Genomic DNA, 27,133 nt, shown 5'->3' with positions numbered 1-27,133 from the left:
GTTCACAGAATAATTCAGCATGTGTTCCTGTAAAGCTGTAATATAGTCTTCAATATTATTTTACAATGTAAAAAAATCATAAAAATAAAATAAAATATATTCAATGAGAAGAGCTGTGTCCAAAATAACACAGCAAAATAATAAAAATGTAATATATACATTTTATATACATTTGATATATAATTTACTTATTTGAGGCACACCCCCCCTCAAGGGGAGGGGGCTCACCAACAACACGCCACGAACTACCAGCAGCAGCAGATCTGCTAAAGACATTGAGCTCGAGCCTGGCGGACAGACCGCGCGCTTCTCTAAATAAACATTAGTCTTAAAAAGTTTGGCCTCGCGACCTCCGCCGCGCTCGCGTTTCACTCACCGGACGGCGAACGCCTCGTGTTTCTGCGGGACTTTCCCTGCCGGTCCTCTCCGAAAACAAACCGCGCTTTTATGAAGATATGGAACTCCTCCACGCGCACAGAGTATCTCTTTCTACCTGGCTCGGGATAGACGAGTCCGCGGCGTCTCGGTTTTTATTCATTTTCTGTGGAGTCATTAAACCCTCCTATTATGTTACTGGTCAAATTGATCCGTTTTAAAGTTGGAAGATCGGAAAAAATAGTTAAAAGTATAATTTTTGTAGTGAAAATGAAACTTCTTCTGCTTGCTTTAATTAGTGTAATTAACATATAATATGAAAATGGTTCATCTCACATCTCATATTTGCAACCAGCCCCTGTAAAAACTAAAACAAAATTGCAGAGTTATGTTTCAATGTTATGTACAACTATGGTGTTTTATATGCTGGTATGAAAAAATGAAACATAAAAAAATTAAATGAAAAACAAGTGATTTCTTCTAATTAAACCATAACCTGTTAGAGGTAAGGAACACCATTGCACTAAATATTGATAGAATAAATAGCAATGGACCTAGTAATTAAATATTCACACTGTTTTTTTTATTATTTTTTTGGTTTTAGACCTCTTTTTGGATAATTAAACACACACCAGGTCAAACTGATCTGGGAACACCATTGCCGTTTCTGACAAATTAACATAACAGGAGGGTTAAACCCGACACGGGAATTATACGCTTTAATTACGAGGCGAGACGCGTCTGCGCGCGCTTGTGGATCCAAAACCAGAAAGAAGAAGACGGTTCGTGTTTGTTTAGATAGACCCTGTAAAGCTTTTTCTCTATAACTGATGAATGGTCTGTTCTGGGGTTCTGAGGAACATCAGACCATCAGATACCTCTTCTGTAAACTTCACTGGAAATCTGACAGCTCAGTAATGTGAAAATCAGAAAATCACCACCTTTCTGCCCCTCTGGTCATTACAGTGTCTGACCTCTAGATTAGAAAATTGCATTCAATGGGGGTTACAGCTGCTCTGTTGAAGTAGGCATGGATTAAATGGATGTGAGTCCCAAAAAAGCAATACATTAATCATATAATAACCTTTTCCCTACCATTATCTCAAAATCACAAATATTTTTTTTCTTATGATCTCAAGTCATGTAAAGTCAACAATAACAAAATAGCATAGATATTTTTAAAATGGTAACACCAAACGAATTTAACTGGAACACAGTACACAATACATGTTTGAATATCTTTCTTTTTTATCTTCATCTTTATATTTATATTTTTATTTGTATATAGTTATATACCTTTTCCTGTAAATATTTTTGTTTATGTATCTCCCATCACTACATTGAAACAGTAGAAACTAAACCCCACCCCATGCTACAAATGTGAACCCTAGAATAATACAGTGGTGATCTCAATAAATTGTTTTCTTATTTTGAGAACCATCTGTTATCCCAAAAATTATGATCTGAAAAAATACTTTGTTATTTCAAGTTGACTTGAAAATGTAAAAATATTAGTCCTGCTCACATGAAAACTATTTTTAAGCTTCTATTATTTGAAAAAAAAAAAAGCTTTGTGAATTGTTTTCTTGAGAGAAAAAATGAAGAAGAAGTTGTGATTCTAAGTAAATATAAGATCACTTGTTGGGATAACAACAAAAACAGAAATAAGCCACTATTAATCTATGCTGTAATCTAAAAAAGTGATGCTTGTTATCTTGAGAAAACATTTGTTATCATGATATCACTTATTTTCAGATCATTAGTAAAAAGATTCTGGGAAATCAGTGATTGTTGTCTTGAGAATACATTTGATATCTTAATGAATCAAGGATGGATCTTGAGATCACGTATCAGTATAAAAGTAAAAATTTTTTAAGAGGTGTATTTTTTTTTAGCAAAACTAGGGGTAGGGTTAGAGTAGAAATACCACTAGAATAAACAAAACAAATACCAACATGGTGAAAAATAGTTTTTTTTTTTAAACAAAGCAATTTTTTAAACTAGTCTTATGAATGCAAGTTTAGTTTAGTTTTCTTTTCCTGGATGCCTACAGTCATTGATGCTATTGCATCAAAATCCTCCAGCAGTTCATGTTTACTAAAGAATTAATAAAGGATTGAATCTCTAATCCATATATTGACCTATAATTATAAATAATACTGAGCTCACTGTATTTATAAAAGATTTGGAAATGTTTAAGCAGACAGACATACTGAAATACATATAGCGCTAATTGGATTTTGTCTCTTTTAAACCAAAACCTTTTACAAAATCTCTGAAAATACTTCAAAAACTTCCCAATAGCAGGAAAAAACCTTCTTAACTTTAAACGGAAATGTCTTTTGACCATTTATGTTGATCCATTCATCATTTCAGAATGCCAGCTTGACATGATGTCAAGATGTGGAAAATGGTTAAAAAGAGATGGTGGTTTTTGCATGACAGCTATGATTAATTCACCGTTTAACGTTTACTGCCCAGATAAATAACTTTAATTTTCTTCGGCATGTAAAACCTTCATACAGCTCTGTCTGTTTTAACAAATTCGCCACTTTATTTTATCCAGGCCTGGTTGTTCCCAACACACAACAACCCTACAAGTCATCGTCCAACTCAAATAATCTACACAGGCCAACCTTTGAGGATCAACTGGATAAATAGGCGTCTACTGTTAAAATGACACGGTGCCTTTTACGCATGCGTGGTGCTGTGGTGTCCCCGGGGCCATGTGACCGATATCCTGTTAGGACAAAGCAAAGTGTGTTTGTGGGCAAGCAGCAGCTGCCCCTCTCTATCACACTGCCAGTGTGAGGGTCACGAGTTAAAGCCCCTGGGCCCCTCATAAAACTCACCCTGAAGGGTCCCTGTAGGGTTGAGTTCAGATCCTCGCGAGGCGACACGCTGGAGGAGTGTTCGCGCCGCCATTGTGTGGGAAAGGCGAGGAGACGCGAGGGCAGTTGAGGTGGGCAGCTTGTCATGGAGACTGTATTTACATTAGCGAACTGTTTATGCCTTCATTGGGGAGGTCAGCTTTGGGCTGGACTGCTCAGCAAGCCGGCTAAAAAGAGGCAGTGCCCAAAACTGAGCGGCCAGATCTGTGAATGAATCGTTCTTTTGAAGAAAGTGACTCATCAGTGAATCATTTTGTCATTTAGCACAAACAAACATTACAAACTGTTATTTAGGCTAAAACTGAAAGACTCACTGATTCACGGTCTGCTCTCAGGCAGGGATGCCAACATTTACACTTCTGAAAGTAGGTGTGTTAATAGAAGTTCCTTGAGGAAGGTTCTTCACCCTAAAACTGTAGAAAAACCTCTTGTGATGCTTTGAGTAACCTCCAAGAAGCTTTACGCTGCTTAAAGGAACTTATATTTTTAACAATGTACAGTAAAATCCATTCAAAACTTCAAGAAAAACATGAATATGTTACACATTTTAAACACTCTACTCTAGTACTTTCTAAGAGTCTAAGTCTAAGAGAGCATATATTATATTGTCCATGCTCTCTCTGGGTGGGTAGATGGCGCTCTCTCCCCACACTATGTTCAAGGTGATGTCTGTGAGCACAGGCATCTGTTAGCTCATGCCTGGTTGCTGCGCTTTCCTCCGAGTGGCTGGTTACCTAGTAATGTTACATCAGGGCAGTTTAAAAAGAGGCAGAGTCTGACTTCACAGGTATCAAGGCATGCGCTATTCTTCGCCCTCCTAGTTTTGGGGGCATTACTATTAATAGAGGCTTTTAAATTGGGGAGAAAATGTGATGAAATTAGAAATATTTTTATTGGACCATATTAGCTTCAGTCTCAGTCGCAGCAGTAAACAGAGCTGAGTTGAAAATGTAAATGGTTTGGTAATAAAACACGTAAAACCAAACATTGAAACTTTTGTTCTATAATGTAACTAGACATGCTGAGCTGTAATTTGTTTTGAGAGAAGGGATGATTAGGCAGATCTGTCTTGGGAAAATATATATTTTTAATTTGTTGGTTAAACCTGTTAGCAAAGCATGTGGCAAATGTGGATCTTTTTAAATTTGTATGGATAGAGATTTTTACTCAAAAATCAAATTTACCCTTTCCACTTCTAAACTATGCATAATAAACTGGCCAAGATATGTTTAGTGTCATTAACATATTACATGTTTGTGCAAACCCAAATTCGGTCCAGGTTTCTTTTTCATATTCATATATAATCTATATCTCATATATCAAATACATTATTTTTCATAATTCAAATGTCTAGATGTGAAATTTGTCTTGTAACTCTAAACAAAACAACTGTTCAGGTATTTTCTCACCTTTAAATCTGTTAATGCACATATTTCACATCATTACATACATTTCAAGCTTACTGCTAACATACAGAATAACAGACTCAATGGAATGAATGGTTTGAAAGGAATTTACTGTTTATTTAATAAAACTGTTTCCAGCAATGTGGCCTTTACACATTATGAGAGAGAGAGAGAGAGAGAGAGAGAGAGAGAGAGAGAGAGAGAGAGAGAGAGAGAGAGAGAGATGTTTGGGTTCCTTGTACTGGAGAACTTGGGCTATACTTCCTGCTTGTGGTCATCCAGAGATAGAGAAGCACATTAAAAAACATTAAAAGAAACTTAATGCTATATTGATGTGCAGTAAAAGTGATGAATTGTGTTTACTTGGCCAAAATGTGTACATAATGTCCAAAATATAGGTCTTTACACCCGCACAAGTTTGTCTGTCAGTATATTTACATGGGGTAACCACTGTGTTGATGTGTATGTGGAAATGAAGCACACATTTGAGTAAATGCAAGGCATAATTTTGACTGTATGTGTGGCCTGCTGTAAATAATGCCTGGGAAAATTACAAAAGGAAACATACACAACATTAGGCCTAAAATTGAACCTATACAAAAATCTAGCCAGCTAGCATGGTTTAACTGTTTATATGGTTTAGCAGTGTGACTAGCAAGCTAACCTACTACTAGCAAATATTCAGAGCTGGTTCTAAGCATCTGAGGTACACATCACATCTGGGAAACCCCATAGGAACAATTGACAACAAGCTCAAATTGAGTAAAAATATTAGGAAAAAAAACTAAATTAAATATGGCTGTGTGCAAAAATTTTGGCACATTAGATTTAAAAACATGTCAGTTCAGAAATGAAAAATTTAAATGTTAAAATGTTTCGTAATGTTTGCCCGTTACTTGTTCGTGAATTTATAAACTTTTGATTTAATTATAATATTTTTATAAAACTGAAATATATGTCTTATAGCCCAAATCATAGTTTCAGGGGACCAACCAATGCGACTTATATTACTCACACATACGAATGTGTGAGTAATATATGCATATTACATCACAAATTTGATTGTGTTCTGATTGATTGTTTTCAAAAAGTTATTTGAATATTTTCTAAATAATACACAAAATTACACACAATACAAAATAATACACAAAGGTTTGCGCATGTCTGATAGCCTAAATCACAAAAAAGTGTATGACAATCTGTTATTTGGTTATTTGGTGCATTAATGTTTTGTTTGGTGTATTGATGTTTGACCTCTCATTACATATATTTCGGACAATTTAAGAAGATAATCCCAGGTGGTCACCAACGTTAAAAGATGTTAATTTCAGGTTGATCGTTGATCATGACTTCAGATAACAAAAAATAAGTCAGGATAACGACTAATACTGTTAAGTGCCTGCATGTAGGGATTAGTCAGTATGGTTTGTATATGTACTTGAAACTTAAAAATAACATAAAAAACACAGTTCAAGACTACTACACAAGTTCATCAGTAGGAGCACTTACCAAGTTAATAAAATTAAAAGTATTAAAGGAGGCTGTTTAGCTGCAGATTACTCAGTGTGTGTGTGTGTGTGTGTTGCTCGCTGTGTGGGATGTGAGTGCAGAAGCAGCAGCAGGTGCCCTGAGAGCGGCTGAGCGTGTCGGGGTAGATGAGGCGAACACGTCCAAAGTTAATATTTAGTTTCAGAGAAGAGGGGAGTCCTGTATCTGCGCTTTATTTACACACGCTAAATTAATTAAGCGGAGGATTCCTCAGCGCGCTGGAAAAACACGCAGGGAGGCCCTCATTTATTGTAGCCGTACATCTCCGCTCCCAGTGTCCGGCGTGTCGGGGGAGCGCATTCCTGCACAATGAGGCCGAGAACTCCGCTCATCTGTTCATTTCAGCACAGAAAAGAGAGAGGGAGAGAGGGAGAGAGAGAGAGAGAGAGAGGCCGACGACCCCAGTTAAACAATTCTAAAGCTTTTCTATTTTTTTTACAGTAAAAAAAAAACATTTCTCTGAGAACATGTAAATTGTAAATTACACGTGCATGATTTGAATGTGTCAATCGGCCGTTTTTTGTTTATTTAACGTATTTTATTAAAATCTATTTTTATATGCCCATATTGTGCAATGTGTTTGTATACTGATGATTTTGCAATGCGTGTTTGTGTGAACATTTGCAGAACGTGTCCAACGTAATCCACCTTTATTTCTTATCTCTATTTCGCTATTATGTATATATATATATATATATATATATATATATATATATATATATATATATATATATATATATATAGAGAGAGAGAGAGAGAGAGAGAGAGAGAGAGAGAGAGAGAGAGAGAGACGTGTCTCTGGCGGTCTGTCTGTTTATCTTTAGTTATATATCAATTAATATATTTGAAAAATTATTTTCTTGTAATATGTCATTCATCATTGGCACAGACAGTAGATTGAGAAGTGGGTTGTGGTCAGCAGGTGTGCTGGTTTGTTTGTAAAACAGAGATAGAGAATAAGATTATTATTATTGTCGGTGGTGGTGTTATTATTATTAGTATCGTTAGAAGTAGTAGTATTAGTAGTGGTAGCAGTAGAATAAGTTTGGTTTTGTTGGTGCTGTCTATATTTTATGTGCTATTTTGTTTAAATAGTCGCAAAGAAATTGATCATAAAGAAATACAAATAAGCTGCGGCACTATTTATCTTTAAATGAGAACAAATATTACATATAACAATTGTTTCATTATAATAGAAATTGACAAAGTGCATTTGTGATTAATTCACAATACACGTCCTTTTAATAATAATAAATAAATAAATAAATACAACAAAATTGATCATGAAGAAATAGCAATAAGCTGGGCCACTATTCATCTTTAAATCAGAACAAATATTACATATAACGATTGTTTCATTAAAATAGAAATTGACACAATGCATTTCTGATTAATTCACAATACACATTCTTTCAATAATAATAAATAAATAAATAGAGTGAAAACAAAAGTTAAAAAAAAAAAAACAGCGCGCGATTTTTATGCCTGCAGTATTTCCCACTTACTTCGTTCAGCAACTCGCGCGGGTCCAGAGCGAGCAACTAAACTCTCGCCACGTTGAATTGAATATTTAAAAACATTAACATTAAAGGTCTAACATTAAAGGTTTCGGGTCTAACATACAGTGCAGCGATCCTCTCTCATTTGCGGCTAAAGGCCTGAAAATAGATGCAGTCAACACCTCTCCAAATAAACACCTAAACAAGTAAATAAATAAATAACACTAAAGCACCAAACTAAGCGTCCACTATACATACAACAACGCACGGAGGGCTTATAGGTCGTCTAAGAGCATGATATGCAAAGCAGTTAAGCTACTGCTGCTCTGCACTATAATTAACACAAATAAACATGTGAATTCAACAACCTATTGTGGTTGGTGTTTACGTGTGTGCTTGTGTGTTTGTGTGTTTGAGTGTATGTTAGCTTAACCATCTCCAGCGCACTCTTCAAGGACTCCCAGTGCGTCCAGTTTCCACCACACACCCAGTTTATCCAATGAATCCTTCATTAACGTAAATCAGGTGAGCTGCTGGCTGGTGGAGATCACAGAAGTTCAAGCTCGCGGAGACTATATTATTGTTTATTTAATGTTATATAACATGCGTTTAAAAAGAGATTTGTGGAGATACATGTTTAAAACCCTAAACGCGATGTGGAGATCTGACCATGTGGAGATGTGCCGTGGACTACATGGGTGGTCCAGCATGGTGTAACCAACACACCACATGGGGCAAGGAAAAATGAAAGCTGAAAGCTGAGGGTAATTAGAGGGACTTAGGGCTGTTAGCCTTTGCCATGTAACCCATGATTTAACACTATCGATTCGATTAGAAGGGAGACGTGGGATTTCTCATGGCGAGACAAACCCACATCTTCGTGAAATCCTCCTCTGAGTTAAACCCAGCGCTGCGGCGATCTGCGCATCTTCAGCGATACAAAGGCGATAAGGTCTCTACAGCAAATTAAACCCTGCCTGGACCCTCTTGTCCAACCTGCATCGGAGATCCTCATGCTGGGATATTTGATACCTGTCTGAAATAACACTTTTACCCTTTAGCGGCGTGTAAAGATCAGAAGTTGACCGCGGTTTAATTCTGCGCTGACCTTGAGCCACCCCCAGCCCGCGGTGGCTTTATGGTATAATAATAATAATAATAATAATAATAATAATAATAATAATAATAATAATAATAATAATAATAATAATAATAATAATAATAATAATAAAAGTTTCCCGTCCACTTCAAGTCAACCCCCGCCCCCCAATGATACTGTTTTAATCAGTAAAAAATACAAAATATATATATATTATTTTAAATATTGTTATTATATGAACTTGAAATATATCATAGATTATTATATATTATATATCATAGTCAATAATGTAATCACAGTAACACAAATAATTCGCGGTAACATCCAGAGTGTTGAATGTGTCTAGCCAAAACACTTAAACAACAAAGAAACAATACCACTAAACTACTATTACTATTAAGAAGAAGAAGAAGAAGAAGAAGAAGAAGAAGAAGAAGAAGTAGAAGAAGAAGAATTCAATTTCGTTTACGTGCAAATGCGTATCTATACGTTTTCTATTAATACGCCAGAGATAAAAATAATAATAATAATACTAATGATGGATTTCCAGTCACATTAAAATAAGCACGTTAACCATAAAATTGTCCAGCACTTTTACTGCAATACTGCTGCTAATTATAAATATAACATTACTGTTAGTTATTATAATTATACTACTTAAACTAATACTAATACGGCTATTTATAGGTTACAATCAATATTACCTTACAAAGCTTATTAATTCTGATTAATACAATATACACAAATTCTACTGTTAATTCTACAGAAATACTGCTACTAATTATCAATTGTAAACATACGACGTGACTGTCCGATTTTACATTACTGCAATAGCTGTTGTAATGCAATAGTGCATGAACCCTATAACCCTTATAATGTGGAGCTGTATGAGTGTCGAGTTGAACGCTTTTACACATTTACAGTTGATTCTAATGCTAACTGCATACGAGTACTCATGTACTATTGTCTGCTTTGACATTAAAGCAATAACTACAGCTGTTTAGCAGGAGCTCTGCTCTTGTTTTGGGTATGCATGCGGATATGTTTTTTTTTTAATGCTAATTCCTCTGACCTGCAGCTCTGAGAGCTAACAAACTCCATTCTGCTTCCACCAAACGCGGCGCGAGGTGTTCGCTTCAGTGGCTTTGAGAGGAAAAGAAGAAGAAGGAGAAGAAGAAGAAGGAGAAGCTCAGGGGAGTGTGTTCAGTGTGTTCAGCCTCCCCTTTACTCCTAATAACAAGCTGTCAAAAACACCCCGCCGAGCAAATTTAGCCGCTTAAGAAAGGCCTTCCACCCAACCGTGCGCTCGAGCCAGCCCCGAATGGGCTCGCGCTTCTGCTGTTTTGCCTCTTTCTGCACATGTCCAGAAACACAACGCGCTGGAGAAGAAAGAGGACAAGCGAGAGTCTTTTAAGAAGATCGCTTTTCAGAAGCTAAAAAAAGCGAGTGTGTGTGTGGTTCGGTCTCGCTGGGGGATCCCACTGGCTGTGCGGCTCATTCAGACCCAAAGGGACAAAGTCTTCAGCAACAACATCAACAAACGGCCACCAGAAAGAAAGCGCCGCATTATCATGGATTAGATTCCAGTTGAGAAAAAGAAAATAAAACTGCTACTACAAATTAGGACCCCCGAGAGACGGTGGGCAGCCGCGTAGAAGCCTCACATTCAATTACAGGCTTTCAAAAACCCTGATGTTCCCTTTCATTTAAGCTCTTTGTCATTTGCCAGAAACTACTCAATTATCATGGCTCCCAGTGCCGCATATAGGCTCAGTACCGTGGAGGCTCACGCGCGGCTCAGGCTAGGCCCGGTCTCCTGCTTCTTTCCATACAGATACTTACATTTTAATCTGGAGGTCTAAGCTTTGAGTTTCCATAGTTAGCTAAAACATTAAACTTCAAACCACACCATAAAAGAGCAGTTAGCTAAGTAAAAACAAAATTAAAACTACTAAAACTAAAACTAAATACTAAAATAACACATTACAGTTACAGAAATAAGGAGTTAAAAGAAAAGCGTAAGTGTTTTAGGCACATTCGTTGTATTAGCATAACATTAGCATGGAACTTAAATAAAAAAAATCATAAATTCTATACTTTATGTCCTCCAAGGCAAGCACATGTTAGATATATATACAATACAAACGGCAACCGTGTTAGATAATGTCTAGCCATATTCAACATTTATTATCCATTAAAGTATTATAGTAAAAGCTATGTTGGGTTTGCATCATTACGTTGAGTTGTTTTCAGATCAATGTATTCGAGCAAATTAAATGCCTTGCACATTATGTCCCCCAAGCAGTAAGAACTACCTGGAAACCTATACATATGCGATTATGTATACATACATGAGTAGAAACAACTTGAGTAGAATGAAGGAAGAGGGTATAAATACTGATTGAGTACTGAATAACTTCCTGACCTGCAGTGAAACTACATCAGTATCTGTTACAACTTGTTATAATGCGGGTTATACCATTAAAAAAACACTTAAAGGCACCTTTTAATGCATTTACTCAAATGAATTAAACATATGTCAGCTTATCAGGTTGAGGTTCTTTTTCATTTTACATGTCTTACATCGTCTCTGACAAGAAAAACCTTATATCTCAATTTTTATTGTTTTTCACCTTTGACATAATGTGAATCTGAGCGTTGCCTTGATATATGCTGATAAATGTAACAATATAAATGCCCCAAAATTACCTGGAATATTTTATTTTAAGCTGACGTTCATCAAATTTATGGTTTTCATTTTTTACGTGACAGCAATCACGGAACTACTGAGTAACTTGTAGAACTGCTGTGGAGTTTCTATAGTCTATTTAACAGGTTATAAAGCGTAATAGGCCATTTCAATTATTTTAATATAGTCGCGAATTAGTGCAGATGCTGTCACCTGTGGAACATAAAGAAATAATTAAATAATTATGTTGGCATTTTTACATCACAAATCTACTTAAAAATACTTTGAAAAAAGTTAAGAAATGTAATATCGATAAACACAACTAAGAAGCCCTACTATATTATTTTTACTATTAGTAGTATTATCATTGTTGTTTTTGTCAATATGATCGTTAATAGACTTTTTTTTTACTCTGACAGCAAGTGACACCGTGACACCAAAACAAAACCAGATTATTACACCACTGGGAAATTGTGATATATTTCTTCGCTTTTTTGCAGCAGCTATAGATTTCTGTGATTATTTTTAAGATATATTTTTACAAATATTTGAAAACTGCTTGCATTTGAAAGGGGAGGTGATACTTACACAATTACAACAAACGAAACATTATTAGAGCTGCAAAGTCCAATTTATTTACTAAAAGACAGCATTTAGAACCACATGGGTTCCTATCTAAGTCTGGAGTTTATGGCCACGGGTTACACAATAAGATAGGCAGGCAACTCAAACGAACCAGGGCGTTTACATAATCCCATCCATTACTTTAAAATGACGTGTTAAATCGAAATTAACTCTAAATTAACTAAAACAAAGACCTTCGAATAGGGCTAATAATTAAAATAGCACAAATGTGTGTAGCTTGGTTGTGCGTTTGTGTTGCTGGTGATTATGCAGGTTATATTCAAAAGTAGAGTTCAATGTGGGCAAAATAATAGATTACACCTGATGTTTGAATTTCAGACTTGCATAGAAGAAAAGTGCGCTGACAATGGTTTGAAATTGCAATTTTAAAGTTAGTACATATAATGCTTTTTACTTTGTGACATTATGTGATGTCATTGGAAGGGCTAACAAAATTGCTTCAAAATGTCTTGGAATACAATTTTACAATTTATACATGTTTTTGTTGAATGTTGAGACCATTTTCCTGTAAAGATGATTTTTACATAAATATGGAGAGAGAGAGACAGCAAGAGGGAGAGAGAGAGAGAGCGCGAAAGAAAGAAAGAAAGAGCACTGTGTGTGGCCTTGTTATATTTTCTATGGTAACATATAGGTTTTTGGTGTGTAAAGAACGTATCAAAAGAATTTTTCAAATTCACAAAACATTTATTTTCTTATCATTACAACAAAATGACCTATGGACATGACGGGTTGTATCCGTCTTTACACATAGAACAACATTCTCTTCACAGATTATTTTCAATGTAAATAATAATAATAATAAGACTGTATGCACAGAACAAAATGAGAGGTAATGCGATTTACATCAACGCCACATAAAATAAACATAAAAATAACTCTAAATTCACCACCACAGCCACGTGTTGGGAGGGCAGTGGGAGTCAGCCTGGGTGATCTATTTACAACCCCACTGTCCAACTCTCCAACCATGTGCTTCTTCATAGAAACGAGTTCAACCTGAGTTTTCGCTCTCGCTGCTGTTATTATTTTTTATCATTATTATAATCATCATTATTATTATTGTACAGTGCTTTTCACAAACTCACTCACCTAAATATATATATATATATATAAACCATTACAATAGCAATGACAATCTTCATTAAAGCCCACGGACAGGGGTTCCAGGACAACGAGCGAAATGGATGGGGGCGTGTTTCTTGTCCAATATTCTGGAGGGTGAAATTTTAACCTTTTAACCTCAAACTGTTTTTATAATGATCTTACATTGTGTGCCTTCGAGATGTTTCTATTGTACATATTTACAGTTCATAAATATAACCTAATTATTTGCGGGGTAAATCAGATATTATGGGACATCAGTTTCAATAGTTTACTTTGATTTTAATTTTCCCACAGTAAAATAAAATGCGTTTTGCATTTCAAGATTTTTTAGTTTTACTTTTTGTCTATGTAGAAAGAAATAATTAAGTGCATTTACTTTGAACAAACAAGGCTTTGTTTATTAAGTGTCAGTAACCCCGGAATGCTCTTACTGAATTTAGATTGAATTTCGTTTTAAAGGTCGCCTTGAGTTTTTCTTCAATGTTCAAAATTATTATTTTAATTTACTTTCTAAAATGTAAAATAAAAAATATTTAAATCAAAAGTATTTGGTTACTATAATATGAGTAGTTCGTTTACAAAATGAAAACAGATAATGGTATGTTTAAGCAATAGCACCTATCTGTTTTTCCATTTGTTAAGTCTATTGAACTATTTATTGAACAAACTCAGAATGGATCTGACGTGACTACACATTTTTTTGTCATTCTATGTACTTTTGCTTTCTTTATATGGTGCACATTTTCACGACGAATCGACCAAAATAAATGCTCCGAATAATATATATTTTTTAAATAAACCTTATCCTTTTACTGTAAAGTTGGCATTTTTAAAACATTTGTATTTTCTACATTACCTGACGTCCCATAATATCAGAATCCAGCAATACTGTGCCCCTCAATCCATTATCCCCCACCCTCAGAAGAGAATAAACTGAGACTTTATCCCAAAATCAAAACACGAAATGTCAATCCTACCTTATGAAACGAGTTTTGTCTGTCTTTTCTCTAAACAATAAAAAAAGGCTGCTTCAAGTTCAAGTCCAGTCAGAAGTGGCAGCCGTTCAGGTTCTTGCTGGAGAAAGTCTGATTGCGCAGCTGTGGCGGCGCAAGCGAGGGCGCGAGCGAGGGCGCGATCACGGCCAACACTTGAGCCGCCGCGTTTGGGCTGTAGGATGGCGGAGGCGCGGCACCAATGATGTTGTCTATGGAGAATGGAGAAGGGCGCCCGGGCGCGCTACCAGTACCAGTGCCGGTTCCAGTCCCATTACCACTAGAGTCCAGCTTGTGCGCTCGTGCCACCACCCCTGTCTCGGGGTAGAAGGGCTTCCTCAGATCTGCCCCGAGAAGGGATGAAGTCGATGAAGACAGTGGTGGAGGTGGTGGTGGAGGAGGTGGCGAGAAAACGGACGTTGGCGTAGCGAGGGCGCACGGCCCGCCTTGGAACGGGAAAGTTGCCCCAGTGTGGGCTGGATGGTAAGGGTGGTGATGGTGGTGAGGATGGTGAGGGTGGTGAGGGTGATGGTGATGAGGAGGGGGCACGTGCAAGGTTTGCAAATGGAGGCCGTAGCCGTAGCCGTAAGGGGGGTAAAATCCCGGGAGGAAGCCTCCAGTGTCCCGCAGGATGTCGCCGCCCTGGTGGCGCTTGAAACGCTTGCGGCGCCGAAGGAAGCTGCCGTTGTCGAACATGTCCGCAGACTCGGGGTCCAGCGTCCAATAGTTGCCCTTTCCGGGGTTACCCGGTTCGCGTGGGATCTTCACGAAGCAGTCGTTGAGAGACAGGTTGTGACGGATGGAGTTCTGCCACGCGGGAAACTTCTCGCGGTAGTATGGGAAGCGTCCACTGATAAACTCGCAGATCTCGCTGAGCGTGAGGCGCTTCTTGGGGCTTTGCAGGATGGCCATGGTGATCAGGGCGATGTACGAGTACGGCGGCTTCACAAGCGCGTTTTTGGACGACTTGTCCGTGGGGACAGTGGCCACGGAGTCGCCTGGACTTTGCGCGCCGCCACTGACGTCCACGACCAATCCCTCGTCGCTGCCGTCTTGGTTTGGCACCCCGTGCCTAGGTACATCGTCCAGGTCAACCTCGTCGTCCTCGTCGTCGTCAACGTCGTCCTCCACGTCCACGTCCAAATCCGGTCTGAAGGGCGCGCGCCGCGGCGCGTACCTCGCGTCCTGCGTCGTGGCCACGTCGCCGCCGACCACGTCGATGTCCTCCACGTCGTCCGCGGACGGCGCCGAGCTATCGGACGCGTCCGTGCCCAGAGTCATCCTCGGACAGTCTCTTCTTAGCACGCTCTCGCGCTCCGTGTCCAGCCTCTTGGGCGCGAGTGTAGCTTTTTTTTGGCTTGCCCCCTCCCACCCCTACCCCGACCACCCCCTCCAAACACACATGCACACTCCTATACACCCTCTCTCACTTCTTTTAAGCGCGGATTCTTTTCTTTTGGTTTAAAAATAATAAAAAAACAAACAAAAATCCGTTTTTTTAAACCATTTGTAGAACTGAAACTATAGCGCCCTGCATGCAGTATGAACTTTTTACTTTTTAGTAGTATTATTTCCCCACTATACAATAACTTTCATTGTTTACTATCATTTGTATTTTTATTATTTATCTCATCCAGAAGATTTTTAGCAGCTCGTGCAGTTGCCCCCTCACTATCTGCCCCCTTATTTATCCCCACTGCTCCACGTCACATGACTGACCACCGCGTCAGTAACCAGGAACCAGAGGCGTCGGAAAGTTTTTTTTTTACGGTTTTCACGTTTTTACATTCCACACCTGTTTCAGTCAAAACCACACCCCCACGCGCTCCTATTGGATTATAGTTTATACTCATATCTGTGGGTGCGAATCAGTGTAGGAGGTGGAAGGGATTAGGCGTAATGGATCGAGAAGTGTTCATCGTGCGAAGGCGGGGATTCTCTGAAAACGGGTGGGAAATATATAGAACAGTGTTTCGATATATATATTTTTATTTTAAACCAGAGTTTAACCAGTATCTTTTTTAATTAATTTTGCTTTAAGAGAGAAAATCTAATCTTGCGTGTTTTACATGCGGTACTACACGATTTATAAGTACAATGTGGCGCTTTTACTTTTTTGTTTGGGTATTTGTTAGTTTATTTTGTATTTTTGTAGTTTTGTTTTATTGTTAAGGATTTCCATATGTGAGACAAACAGTCTTAAAAATATATTTTTGTATATACATTTGAATTTATTAACACATTTCCACGAACTGGAAGCTTACTATAGTTATTATAATTAATATAATGTATTATATTATCTGTTATAAAATTATATAAATATTTTACTTAATTGTATATTGGTGTTTTACATCAGCTAGTCATACAGTCATACAACATTTTTTTAAAATAATTTTACTCTTTATTAATCCTAAAAAAAAAAACTTGTCCCTTAGTTTAAATTCCTAATATTGAGCGTATGTGTTTACCATGCCAAATTTGATTGACAGATTTTTTGCATTAAAATAGTTAATCATTAGCTGTGATAGTTTTTTTAAACAGCACCAGTCTGTCAGCGTGTTTACAGGTTATCCAGTTGGTAGTTTAATGGGAGATCATGTGTAAGAGCTGCTTACAGCGCTGCTTCAGCCCAGGATCACTCTCTCGGGATTTACGTTTTATTTGACAAGAATTCAAAACACTCTCCATCTGCGTTATTCACATAGCTGACATACGTTCCCAACACACACACACGCACGTACACACACACACCTCAGAATCTGCTACAGCTCGTTATAGAAGTACTGTAGAGTTTCTGTAAAGGCTAATGAATTTTTCTTTTTTTTTTTTAAGTCAGAAGCAGCAGTATCAGGGCCCCCGGATCACCAGAACCAGACGTTTTTGTTAATTGCTTCAGTCATGTCGTAATTACCTATTGTCTTGCCTTTTGCAGGTTCAGCTTTATATCCAACCAGGAGTATAATCTCCAGTTTAGAGAAAGAATATAAAAAAACACGTTTCATTATTTTTTCCCTTTACAATATGTGTTCACAATAATGTGTCACACGTATGTTTTTATCCGTGACCTTGTTGTATTGTGCATTTAATGTCTCTCATTCTCTCATTTAATTATTAATATTTTTATGGGGAGAATAGTAACATAATTTCAATCCTTTGTATGTCCTGTATATATGCATTACAGACAATAAAATTACTTGATTTGATAATTGGAAATTAAAGATATCTATTCTAAAATGGAAATATGGGTACATAAATGTTTTTTTTTCACCATTGATCAAAATGACACATGTTTTTGTTGGTATTATTATATATATAGTATTATAGTACATGTGAAAAAATCTTTATATATACATTTTAACAGAATTTATTTTCTAAGTTTAGCGTATTTGAAAATATGAAATATAACATATTTAATGTGCCGTTACTTTTGTATATTTATTGCGTATTTTTTTCCAACGTGTAAAATTAAGTTAATAAACAGTTTTTTTACACAGTTTTTTACAATATAAAGAAGAGGTCTCTGTAGAGGATGAGACATATTTACACTTAGAAAATCTAAAATAGAAATTGACTATACGAGTTTTTAACGTTAGCAGGCTACGTCTTCTACAAAAATACACTGCTGCTCATTTCTTAAGCATTAGTTATGTTTACAATAATGCAAAAATATATATAAAATGTCAAACGCATTATTTTTTTATTTCAGGGGTACCCAAACCTTTGACTCTGTATGCGGTGAATGGTTCTCTTCACTATTGAGGAAGATATTTGGCCCAGTGAGTTAATTAAGTAAAAAATATCCCTAATCTTCTGAGTTTCAGGGTGCGGAGCGCCACCCAGTGGCTTCTTCTGTGAAATTAGGGGGTTAATGGGCATAAAATCATTAAGCATTTTTATTAATTTCCTCAATATTTAAAACGTAATTTAACCATTTCACGCCTGAATTATCTCCAGTGATGATTTTTTTTCTGTAATGCACAGAAAAGTAAACTAATATTCTACTAAAATATAATAATAATATTAATATGTTTGTTTTATTTCCATTGCATTGGAAGCAAGTGTGTAATATTTTATATTTCATATTGACAATTTTATTTCGTAAACCATCTCTAAACAGTAAGATCATGATTAAAAAGTGTTTTAACTCACATTAAATTATCAAAAAAATGATTTTCCAGTGCAGTGGGCGGGGCCAATTTAGTGTTTCATTTGTTTATAAACCTGTTCATTTCCTAGTTTGCGGTCCATTCTGACGGAGAACAACTCTTAAATAGTGTTATATACAACGAGACGTTTAAAAAAATAAAGATTGTCCAAAATACATTAAATCCGTGCAATGGATGCAAAGTCTCAAAGGATTAATCAATCCTTTGTTTTCTGTACTTTCTTTAAACAAATTAATGTATTTATTTATTATATTTCACAAAGGTCTAGGTGTGATATGTCGTGTTTTTTTTATATAATTTGATTTGTTTAGCTTTACCTCCATCTAGTGGATACAAAGCGACATGCAGCAGATGTGGAACTGCAACTCCAGCTAAAGGTCTAGTCTATACCCAAAGCAGTAAATTATTGGAATTTAATATATAAAATATAATTAAGTATGATTGTAATAAACATTACAATTATTTTGTAGTCCTATATTGCTTTGTATGTTTTTCTGACATACATGGTTGAGATGTTTTGATCAAATCCATGCATCATTTTTTAAGCGGCAATTACAAAAGCGTTCACACGGGGTCGCACCTTCATCAAATAAATCGGAATAATAGGATAAACGCGAAACTTCGTTTCCTTTGATGTTTGACTGGGGGGAATGATCTAGAGTAGTTATGCATCTTAATATTCTATAAAAACAGTTATAATAATTTAATGTGTTCCAATAAATCAGCTGGACGATTTTATGATTTTAAAATAATCCAATATATTAAATTGGTTACAATGTGAAAATACGCTTAGAAGAAATGCTTTTCTTCTAATACTTATCATTATTATTAATTATAACATGTAGTAATGGCAATTAAAGTGGGTATAGTACAAATTACAGCAACAGCAGCAGTAGTAATATTATTAGCAGTAATATTAGTAGTTATTATTAAAAAATATAATTATTAAAAGTGTTTATTATAACACTTGTAGCAGTAATTGTATCAGAAAGACAAAATCTGTTGTGGTACTAGTAGTATTAATAGTAAATATTACAGTGTTAACAATTGGACAGTCTTTTAAAAAATCACAGAATTTTAACTTTTAAATTATATTCATTAATTTTAATAAGGACAAACTAATTTATTACATTATATATTATTTTTGTTCCAATAAATCACTTATCCATGGTGACTGACAATTGTTAATAGTGAATACAAACTTACATTCAGGGTTAGGGTCATATTTGTGGTGTAAATTAAATAAATGTCTATTATGTTCTGTCAAGTGTCAAATTTATTTGATACATGAAATATATTGTGCCTGTCTATGGAAAACAGCAGTCAAACAAAAGAAGAAATTATTTTACACAAAATTACTTTATTATATTTTATACTTTTAACATATTTACATAATAAAACTCATTGATATAAAATATAAAAATGCTACAGCAGTGTTTCCAGACTACATTCAACAACAACCAAACAGATTAGCCAAAATAAATATATACAGCCTCATCACCACCGGCCAGTAGAGATACAGATATAATACAGGTATAAATTAACATGTGAAAAGATAACAGGAAACAAACTGACGCCCAGAATGAAATTTAAGGTTTTAAACTGAAAGTACTGAAATATGAGTTTAAGTTTCAGCAAGATCGCTGTTATAACCGCTCTTTCATTCTGGTGTATATGAATATTACAGTAATATGCTTTGAAGATATATACATAGTATTGTAATAGAATTGTGTGTATATATGTGAACGTCACATCCTCTACATAGACACTAATGTACTAATTTGGCATTAGAGTGAATTGGGAAAAAATAATAGTATATTAAATATGTTAAATTTAGTGATTCTACAGTTTGTTACATTTAATTTTGGTTCCCAAAGCAAAGTATATACAATCTTTTGTAATGGTTAGGGTGTCCCTGATCATTTTGTTGATGGTCTAAGTGAAATTAAATAAATTCTAAACCAATTCAGTTTTGGTTTTTTTGCACGCTTACTTTACTTTTTATGTGTGTGAGTTATACTTAATAAGTTAAATTAAGTAACTAATCCTTAACAATATTTTAGAAAGTGCAAAAGTGTATTTCTGTGCAGGATGTGACTTCTACTGCAGTGCTGTATACATAGTGTTAAAATAATATGTTTATAACATATTAAACATATTAGGTAACCATTAGGTTCAGATGCTTTAAATGCAAGAAACAGAAAGTCAGGAACTGTGACTGATTTGTATGAATATAAAAATATATAAAAATGACTTGATTCAAATGTAAACATCATTCCCACATAAGTAAAATAGAATAAAAATAAAATTTAAAGAGACAAACTAAATTCTGTAGATTCACTACAACAACCAACATTCAAATGACATTTCTCACTTCTGTTTCTTAGTTTGGTAAACAGTATATTACTATATGAGCTGCAACTGAAATTGATTAAATGTTGTGTATAAAGTTTAATCTGTGGCTCCTCCCCCTCAAATTGTTCACTATTTATTCCCTTTATTTATTCTTATAAGAAGAAAATCATAGGACTATTATCATACTCCTCATAAATAAGGGCTGCAATGTTGACAGGATTTTGACATATGATCTCCTGATCTTTTTGACAAGCAATAAAAAGAATGGAACGTTTCTTTCCCCTTTACTAGAAATGGAAATATATATATATATATTCTGCCCAAAACCAAGCAAAACAAAAAACATCTGACCAAAGACTGAAACGCTAATACTAAATTAAATTTGATACCCTTTTCACCATTGCAAAAAATATGTTTATGTTTTGGTTTCCAAAATAAGGCAATATAAAAGTGCTAGAACATTTTGCTTACCAATTATTTGGTGCATCCCTGTTGTTTACTGTTGCTTCCCATCCTATCCTATCTCATGACATCCCCAGACTAAGAAGCTTTTGACAGTAGAACTCTTACTTGAAGAGCTCTTACTGGGATTTGAGCTGATGATCATCTTACACTTTATGAACAGCCCTTAGATTGTAGGGCCGGTCTAGAGCTGTAAAATTATGCTGCATTAAAACACAGTTCTGAATGCAATAGTCTTTCCATTCGTTTTTTTTACACATACTTGCTCAAGGCTTTACATTGAGACCTCTAGCTTGGCCCTACTGTCTAACTGCCTGCATGTCAAGAGACCACAGAGATCATAGGTTCAAAACCTTTAAACACCACACCATATTATTGTGGTGCCTTCTTCATTTTGGAATAGTTTGATTTGATCACATTTGAATCACGTCAGTTCAGTTCAGTTGTTTTAGAGTGTGATGTGTTTGTCCATGTGTCCATTTCACATATACCGCTCGAGCCCGCTGCTGTAACTTCCCTGGCGCGCGGTGTAGGCACCTCCTCCGTATGTTGTCACGGAGGGCTCGGCGTGCTTGCCGCAGTACAGCTGCGCTGCGGTGCCTCCTGCTGGCGGCGGAGAGAAAGCAGGCGGCTGCGGCGAGGCCTGCGACGCGGACACCGACACCGACGCGGACACCGAAGATACCGGGGCGCACGGGTACGAGAAACCGGGCGCGGAGCTCCTGCCCAGCGGCGCGCTCGCGCTTACACTCGCGCTCACGCTCACTGCGTTGATGGTCTGAGGGCCTGCAAAGCTCACGGAACTCTGTTGCTCCACCGCGCTCACGCTTGCGCTTAACTCCCCTCCCAAGCCGAGACAGTGCGTGTGCACGGGGTGCGTGTGCACGTTGATCTCGGGCATCTGTTGGCTGATGATGTCATCTATGCTGAACGTCCTGGGCTGGTACTGATGGTGAGGCGCGTGGTGAGGATGAGGATGCGGATGGTGATGAGGCTGGAGCACCTGTGAGCCGTAACTCGGGTACAGCGCGTGGTGCGAGTGCACGGAGGAGTGGTGATGGTGATGATGGAGATGGTGGTGGTGCTGCGCGTGATGCACGGGATGGTGGTGATGATATGCGTGCGCGCCGGTGACAGCGGCCGCGGCTGCGGCGTAGGACGCGCTCGCGTCCGCGCGCTTAAAGCGTTTGCGGCGCCGTAGGAAGCTGCCGTTGTCGAACATGTCCTCGGCCGCGGGGTCCAGCGTCCAGTAGTTTCCTTTACCAGGCCTGCCGGGCTCACGCGGGATCTTCACGAAGCAGTCGTTGAGAGTGAGGTTGTGGCGGATGGAGTTCTGCCACTTCTTGGAGTTCTCCCGGTAGAACGGGAAGCGCTCCGTGATGAAGCGGTAGATGCCCCCCAGCGTGAGCCTGCGCTCCGGAGCGTGCGCAATGGCCATGGCGATCAGCGCAATGTAGGAGTACGGAGGCTTCCCGCGCTGCACGGGACGCTTGCGGCGGCGCCCCCCGGCTGTGGGCGCGAGGGACACGCGATCCTCCTCCGTGGTCTGCAGCTCCTGCTGACCGTTCTGACCCACCGGGCTCTCCCTGGGACTGTCCCGGTCCCCTTCCTCGGTAACCGGGCTGACGGCCTTGACCCCTGGCTCCTCGTGCATGAGGATGAGGGAGGGCGGGGCGAGCGGAGAGCCCAGGCCGGCGCTGGGGCTCGCAGCCTCGGCCGGAGAGAGCTGCGCCTCCGCGGTCATGCTGCACGCTCCGGAGAAGAAGGAGAAACTCGCCAGATTCATAAAAAGTGGAGTTTAGACACTTTTAGAGGGCACGAGGACAACAACAGCAACAAGCAACAAGTGTGTGAGAGGGAGGTGGGAGGTGGTGGTCCCTGTCAGCTCTTATGAGGGGTGTGTGTGTGTTGTGTATGCAAGCGGGATGTCCCGCCAGGTGTGTCTTTATAAGCTGGGCATTGTGACGACACGAGCTGGAGCTGGAGGGGTTATCTCCACTTATAGATAGTGTGAGTAGAGGAGGTGCTGTGTTCTGTGTGTGTGTGTGTGTGTGTGTGTGTGTGTGTGTGTGAGGAAGAGAGAGAGAGAGAGAGAGAGAGAGAGAGAGAGAGAGAGGGACTAGACTGAACAAAGTGTAATGAAAAAAAAAGTTGGCAAAGTTAAAATAAAGGTAAATTATAGGTAATGAAGTGTTATTACATTAATTAAAATGGCTGTAAAATTTAAACCTAAATCTTAGCATTTGAAATGATCTAAGGCAATAAATAGTTTTAATTGTTTCTCTAATAAGAATGTTTGTCTTACTAAGCATTATAATTGTACGATTATTTAGCTTATTTTACGAATAATGAATGATCTTAATCAGTCTTACTTAGAATTCTTATCTTACTTTAAGTTATTAGACTCAAAAGAAGCACAAAAGTCACTAGTCAAGTTATTCTGATTCTTGCGTCCAAATTTGGGCCAATTCATTTTTTACTTGATTTAAATCTTAATGCACTTACTTTACTCATTCTGTTTTTATTTAGTGTTTATTTATTTCTAAATAAATACAGAGCACCACAACTTTTGGGAATTAGGATAGATAGATAGAAGGATAGGTAGATAGATAGCTAGATAAAAGAGGAAAATAAGATAGAAAACTGCTTAGAAAACTGCACTGAAGTGTTACTACTTAAAATTATAAATGTGTTTATACTTGTTTAGTAGCTGCTTTGTCTTTTTAGGAAACTCAAATGTCTTACTTCTCACGTGAGCATTAACAGGTAGCAGTGTCAGACATTCCCTCACAGCAGTCTGATAAGTAGCGATTCTGACAGAATTTCACAAATTAAGTTCTAAACTGATCTGTATGTGTGTGTGTGTGTGTTTTTACACAAAGACAATATTTAAGCAGTAGAATATACATCTTAAGTGAGACGTGAGCTTTAGATAAGCTTGAGCGTCCAGAGCCCGGGGCCGTAATGTCCACTCTGCTGCTGAACAGGGATTAAACAGAGGTGGAGGCCGGAGAAATGGATGGTGCTGCTGGTCCTTCATGATTCTTGTAGATAAAATTAATGAAAATTAAGAGAATTAATATTTTTTATACACTTGACACTCTGAAGTAACATCCTCATATTATTGGTTATTCTATATTTGATATAATATTCATTTTAATTCTCTCTCTCTTTCTCTCTGTCTCTCTCTCTCTTTCCCCTCCGTCACTCAATCCTGTGCTTTCTCTGGTAGTTTGCTCTGGCTGCAGCTGTGGATCTAGGCTAGAAACAACACAGAGAGAGCTAGTAACCGACTGTCAAACCAGACTTTCAATCCGGCAATTGAAAAATAATAACAAGCTTCTAAAAACAGCAATTGAGCTGTCAAAGCTTTACGGCCAGAAAAGTAAATAGTGCCAATTCGTTCTTTTTTTCTGTCTTTTTTTTTCTCCACAATGAAAGTTTTTTTGGGAGTGAAAGAGATCCATTACCGTTTGTCTTATGTCCTTTCCAATACGAATAAATCTAAAAAAATATATATATAACATTACATGCTACAACATTGAAATCTGTACTATACCATAACTTATAACACCATTAAAAGCAGCACTCAAAAAAAAGGTGGCAGAATAAAAAAACACTAAAAACAGCTCTATGACATAATTTACCAGCATTAGAAAAGCACTATAACATGTCGTATAACAGCATTTTAAGTAGAGCTATCATACAACAGCTTTAAAATCAACACAATACATCATAAAACAGCAATAAAATCAACATGAATGTTGTCTTGTTGAAGGATCCAGCCCTGGCGCTTAAACATTAACTTTCTCACTGATTCTTGAACATTGTTCTCAAAAATCTGCTGATATTGACTGGAATCCATGCGACCCTCAAGTTTAAAAAGATTCCCAGCACCTGAACTGAACACGCAGCCCCACAGCATGATGGAACCACCACCAAATTGCGGTGCTTTTTTCCACCATGCATAACGCCCTCCAAATAACTAAATTTTAGTTTCAACAGAACCTTATTCCAAAATGAAGCTGGCTTGCCCTAATGTGCTTTAGCTTTAGCATACCTCAAGCAACTCTGTTTGTGGTGTGTGCTCAGAAAAGGCTTCTTCTGCCTCTCCTTGTGTAAAATACACTAAATAGTGAATAGGGAACGATGCACAGTGACTCCATCTGCAGCAAGATGGTGATGATGTAGGTGTTTGGAGCTCTGGAGGTCTGTGGGTTGACTATGACTGTTCCCACCATCCTTCTCCTCTGCTTATCTGAGATTTTTCTTTTTTTTTTTTTGATTTTTCACTTCAGGTCTTAACTAGAACTGTGCCTGTGGTTCTTCCATTTCCTAACTGACAGCTGAAATCTCTGAGATTATTGAGCTTTTTGTATCCTTCCTATAAACCATGATGTTGTACAATCTTTTTTTTTCGGGTCATTTTAAAGGGTTGTGTTTTGAGGCTCCCATCTTCAGAGAAGATGAAAAAGAGGAGAAAAACTTGCAATTGTCCACCTTATAACCCTTTCTCAAATAAATTTGTGTTCCAATAATTAGAGCTAAAGGTATTTAAATCAATAAAACGACAAGGTGCCCAAATTTAGTTTAAAGAATTATTGCACACTTTCTACTTTCTGTAAATCCTATAAACGTTATTTCACTACTCAAGTATTACCTGACATTTTAGTGTGGGAGGTTTCATGGCTAAATTGAAGCAGCCTGGTTGCCAGTTATCATCAGTTGCACATTGCACCAGTAAGAGCAGAGTGTGAAGGCTCAATTAGCAGAGTAAGAGCACAGTTCTGCTCAAAATATTGCAATGCACACAACATTATGGGTGACATACCAGAGTTCAAAAGAGGACAAATTGTTGGTGCACGTCTTGCTGGCGCATCTGTGACCAAGACAGCAAGTCTTTGTGATGCATCAAGAACCACGGTATCCAGAGTAATGTCAGCATACAACCAAGAAGGACCAACCACATCCAACAGGATTAACTGTGGACGCTGTAAGAGGAAGCTGTCTGAAAGGGATGTTCGGGTGCTAACCCGGATTGTATCCAAAAAACATAAAACCACGGCTGATCAAATCACGACAGAATTCAATGTGCACCTCAACTCTCCTGTTTCCACCAGAACTGTCCGTCACCACAATAAATTATTGTGGTCTAAAACCAGGTGTTTCAGTTTCATTGTCCAACTCCTGTATGTTTAATTAAGATTGCTGATCTGAACAACCAATGATTGATTAAGAAAAATCATAAAAAATATTTTATGGCAGATAAGAACACAAGAACAAAAAGTGATAAACAGAGTGTCTGAGAGTGAAAGAGAGAGAGACAGATAAAAAGAGTGAGAGAGAAAGAGAAAGCGAGAGAGAGAGAGAGAGAGAGAGAGAGAGAGAGAGAGAGAGAGAGAGAGAGAGAGAGAGTGAGCAGCATTCAAAGCAGAGGTTAAACCAACAGGATTCGATGGCTCTGCTCTCTGACTGGCTGTTATGAAAGAAACAGAGTGATGAATCAAACTGAAGTCATAAACCATAGCGGCCTCCACCCTCGGACCGCCCCGCCCCGCTCAAAGCCCCCCGAGCCCCCCCACCACCACCGCCCCCAGCCCAGACACGTTAAGTCCAGCTAGCCACTCACGGCGGCTGGCTAACAGTTTCAGACAGGCATGGGATCGGGGGGATATCCAAGCAGGATCTGCCCCTTGTGCAGCCAGGTCAGGCGGGACAAACAGAGGCTGCAGCCAGGAAACAGCACCCCCACACCACACACACACACACACCCGTCCCACCAGCCTCAGGGCCTACGGACCCCTGATAATCCCCGTAATATTACCCTCCACACACACATTCACCACATTCACACACACACAGATAAACCCTCCACTCTTCAGGACAGAACAGTAAACAC

At 37.9% G+C, this 27,133-nt stretch overlaps 2 protein-coding genes across 2 annotated transcripts; both read right to left on the bottom strand.

Moving 5' to 3' along the window:
* Positions 1 to 12,818: 12,818 nt before the first annotated feature.
* On the bottom strand, positions 12,819 to 15,626 carry foxd2 (forkhead box D2). Its single transcript, XM_007245807.4, has one exon. The coding sequence runs from the start codon at positions 15,530 to 15,532 to the stop codon at positions 14,306 to 14,308; it is 1,227 nt and encodes a 408-aa protein (XP_007245869.1). The 5' UTR covers positions 15,533 to 15,626; the 3' UTR covers positions 12,819 to 14,305.
* A 5,688-nt stretch (positions 15,627 to 21,314) lies between these two features.
* Positions 21,315 to 23,156, bottom strand: foxe3 (forkhead box E3). Its single transcript, XM_007245866.4, has one exon. It carries the CDS (start codon positions 23,018 to 23,020, stop codon positions 21,716 to 21,718), a length of 1,305 nt encoding a protein of 434 aa, XP_007245928.2. The 5' UTR covers positions 23,021 to 23,156; the 3' UTR covers positions 21,315 to 21,715.
* Between the last annotated feature and the right edge of the window lie 3,977 nt (positions 23,157 to 27,133).

The sequence above is a fragment of the Astyanax mexicanus genome, chromosome 12 (genome assembly GCF_023375975.1).
Source record: "Astyanax mexicanus isolate ESR-SI-001 chromosome 12, AstMex3_surface, whole genome shotgun sequence".
NCBI classification, from domain to species: domain Eukaryota; kingdom Metazoa; phylum Chordata; class Actinopteri; order Characiformes; family Acestrorhamphidae; genus Astyanax; species Astyanax mexicanus.
The sequence above is the reverse complement of the archived record's forward strand: the minus strand, read 5'-3'. Positions and strand labels throughout refer to the sequence as shown.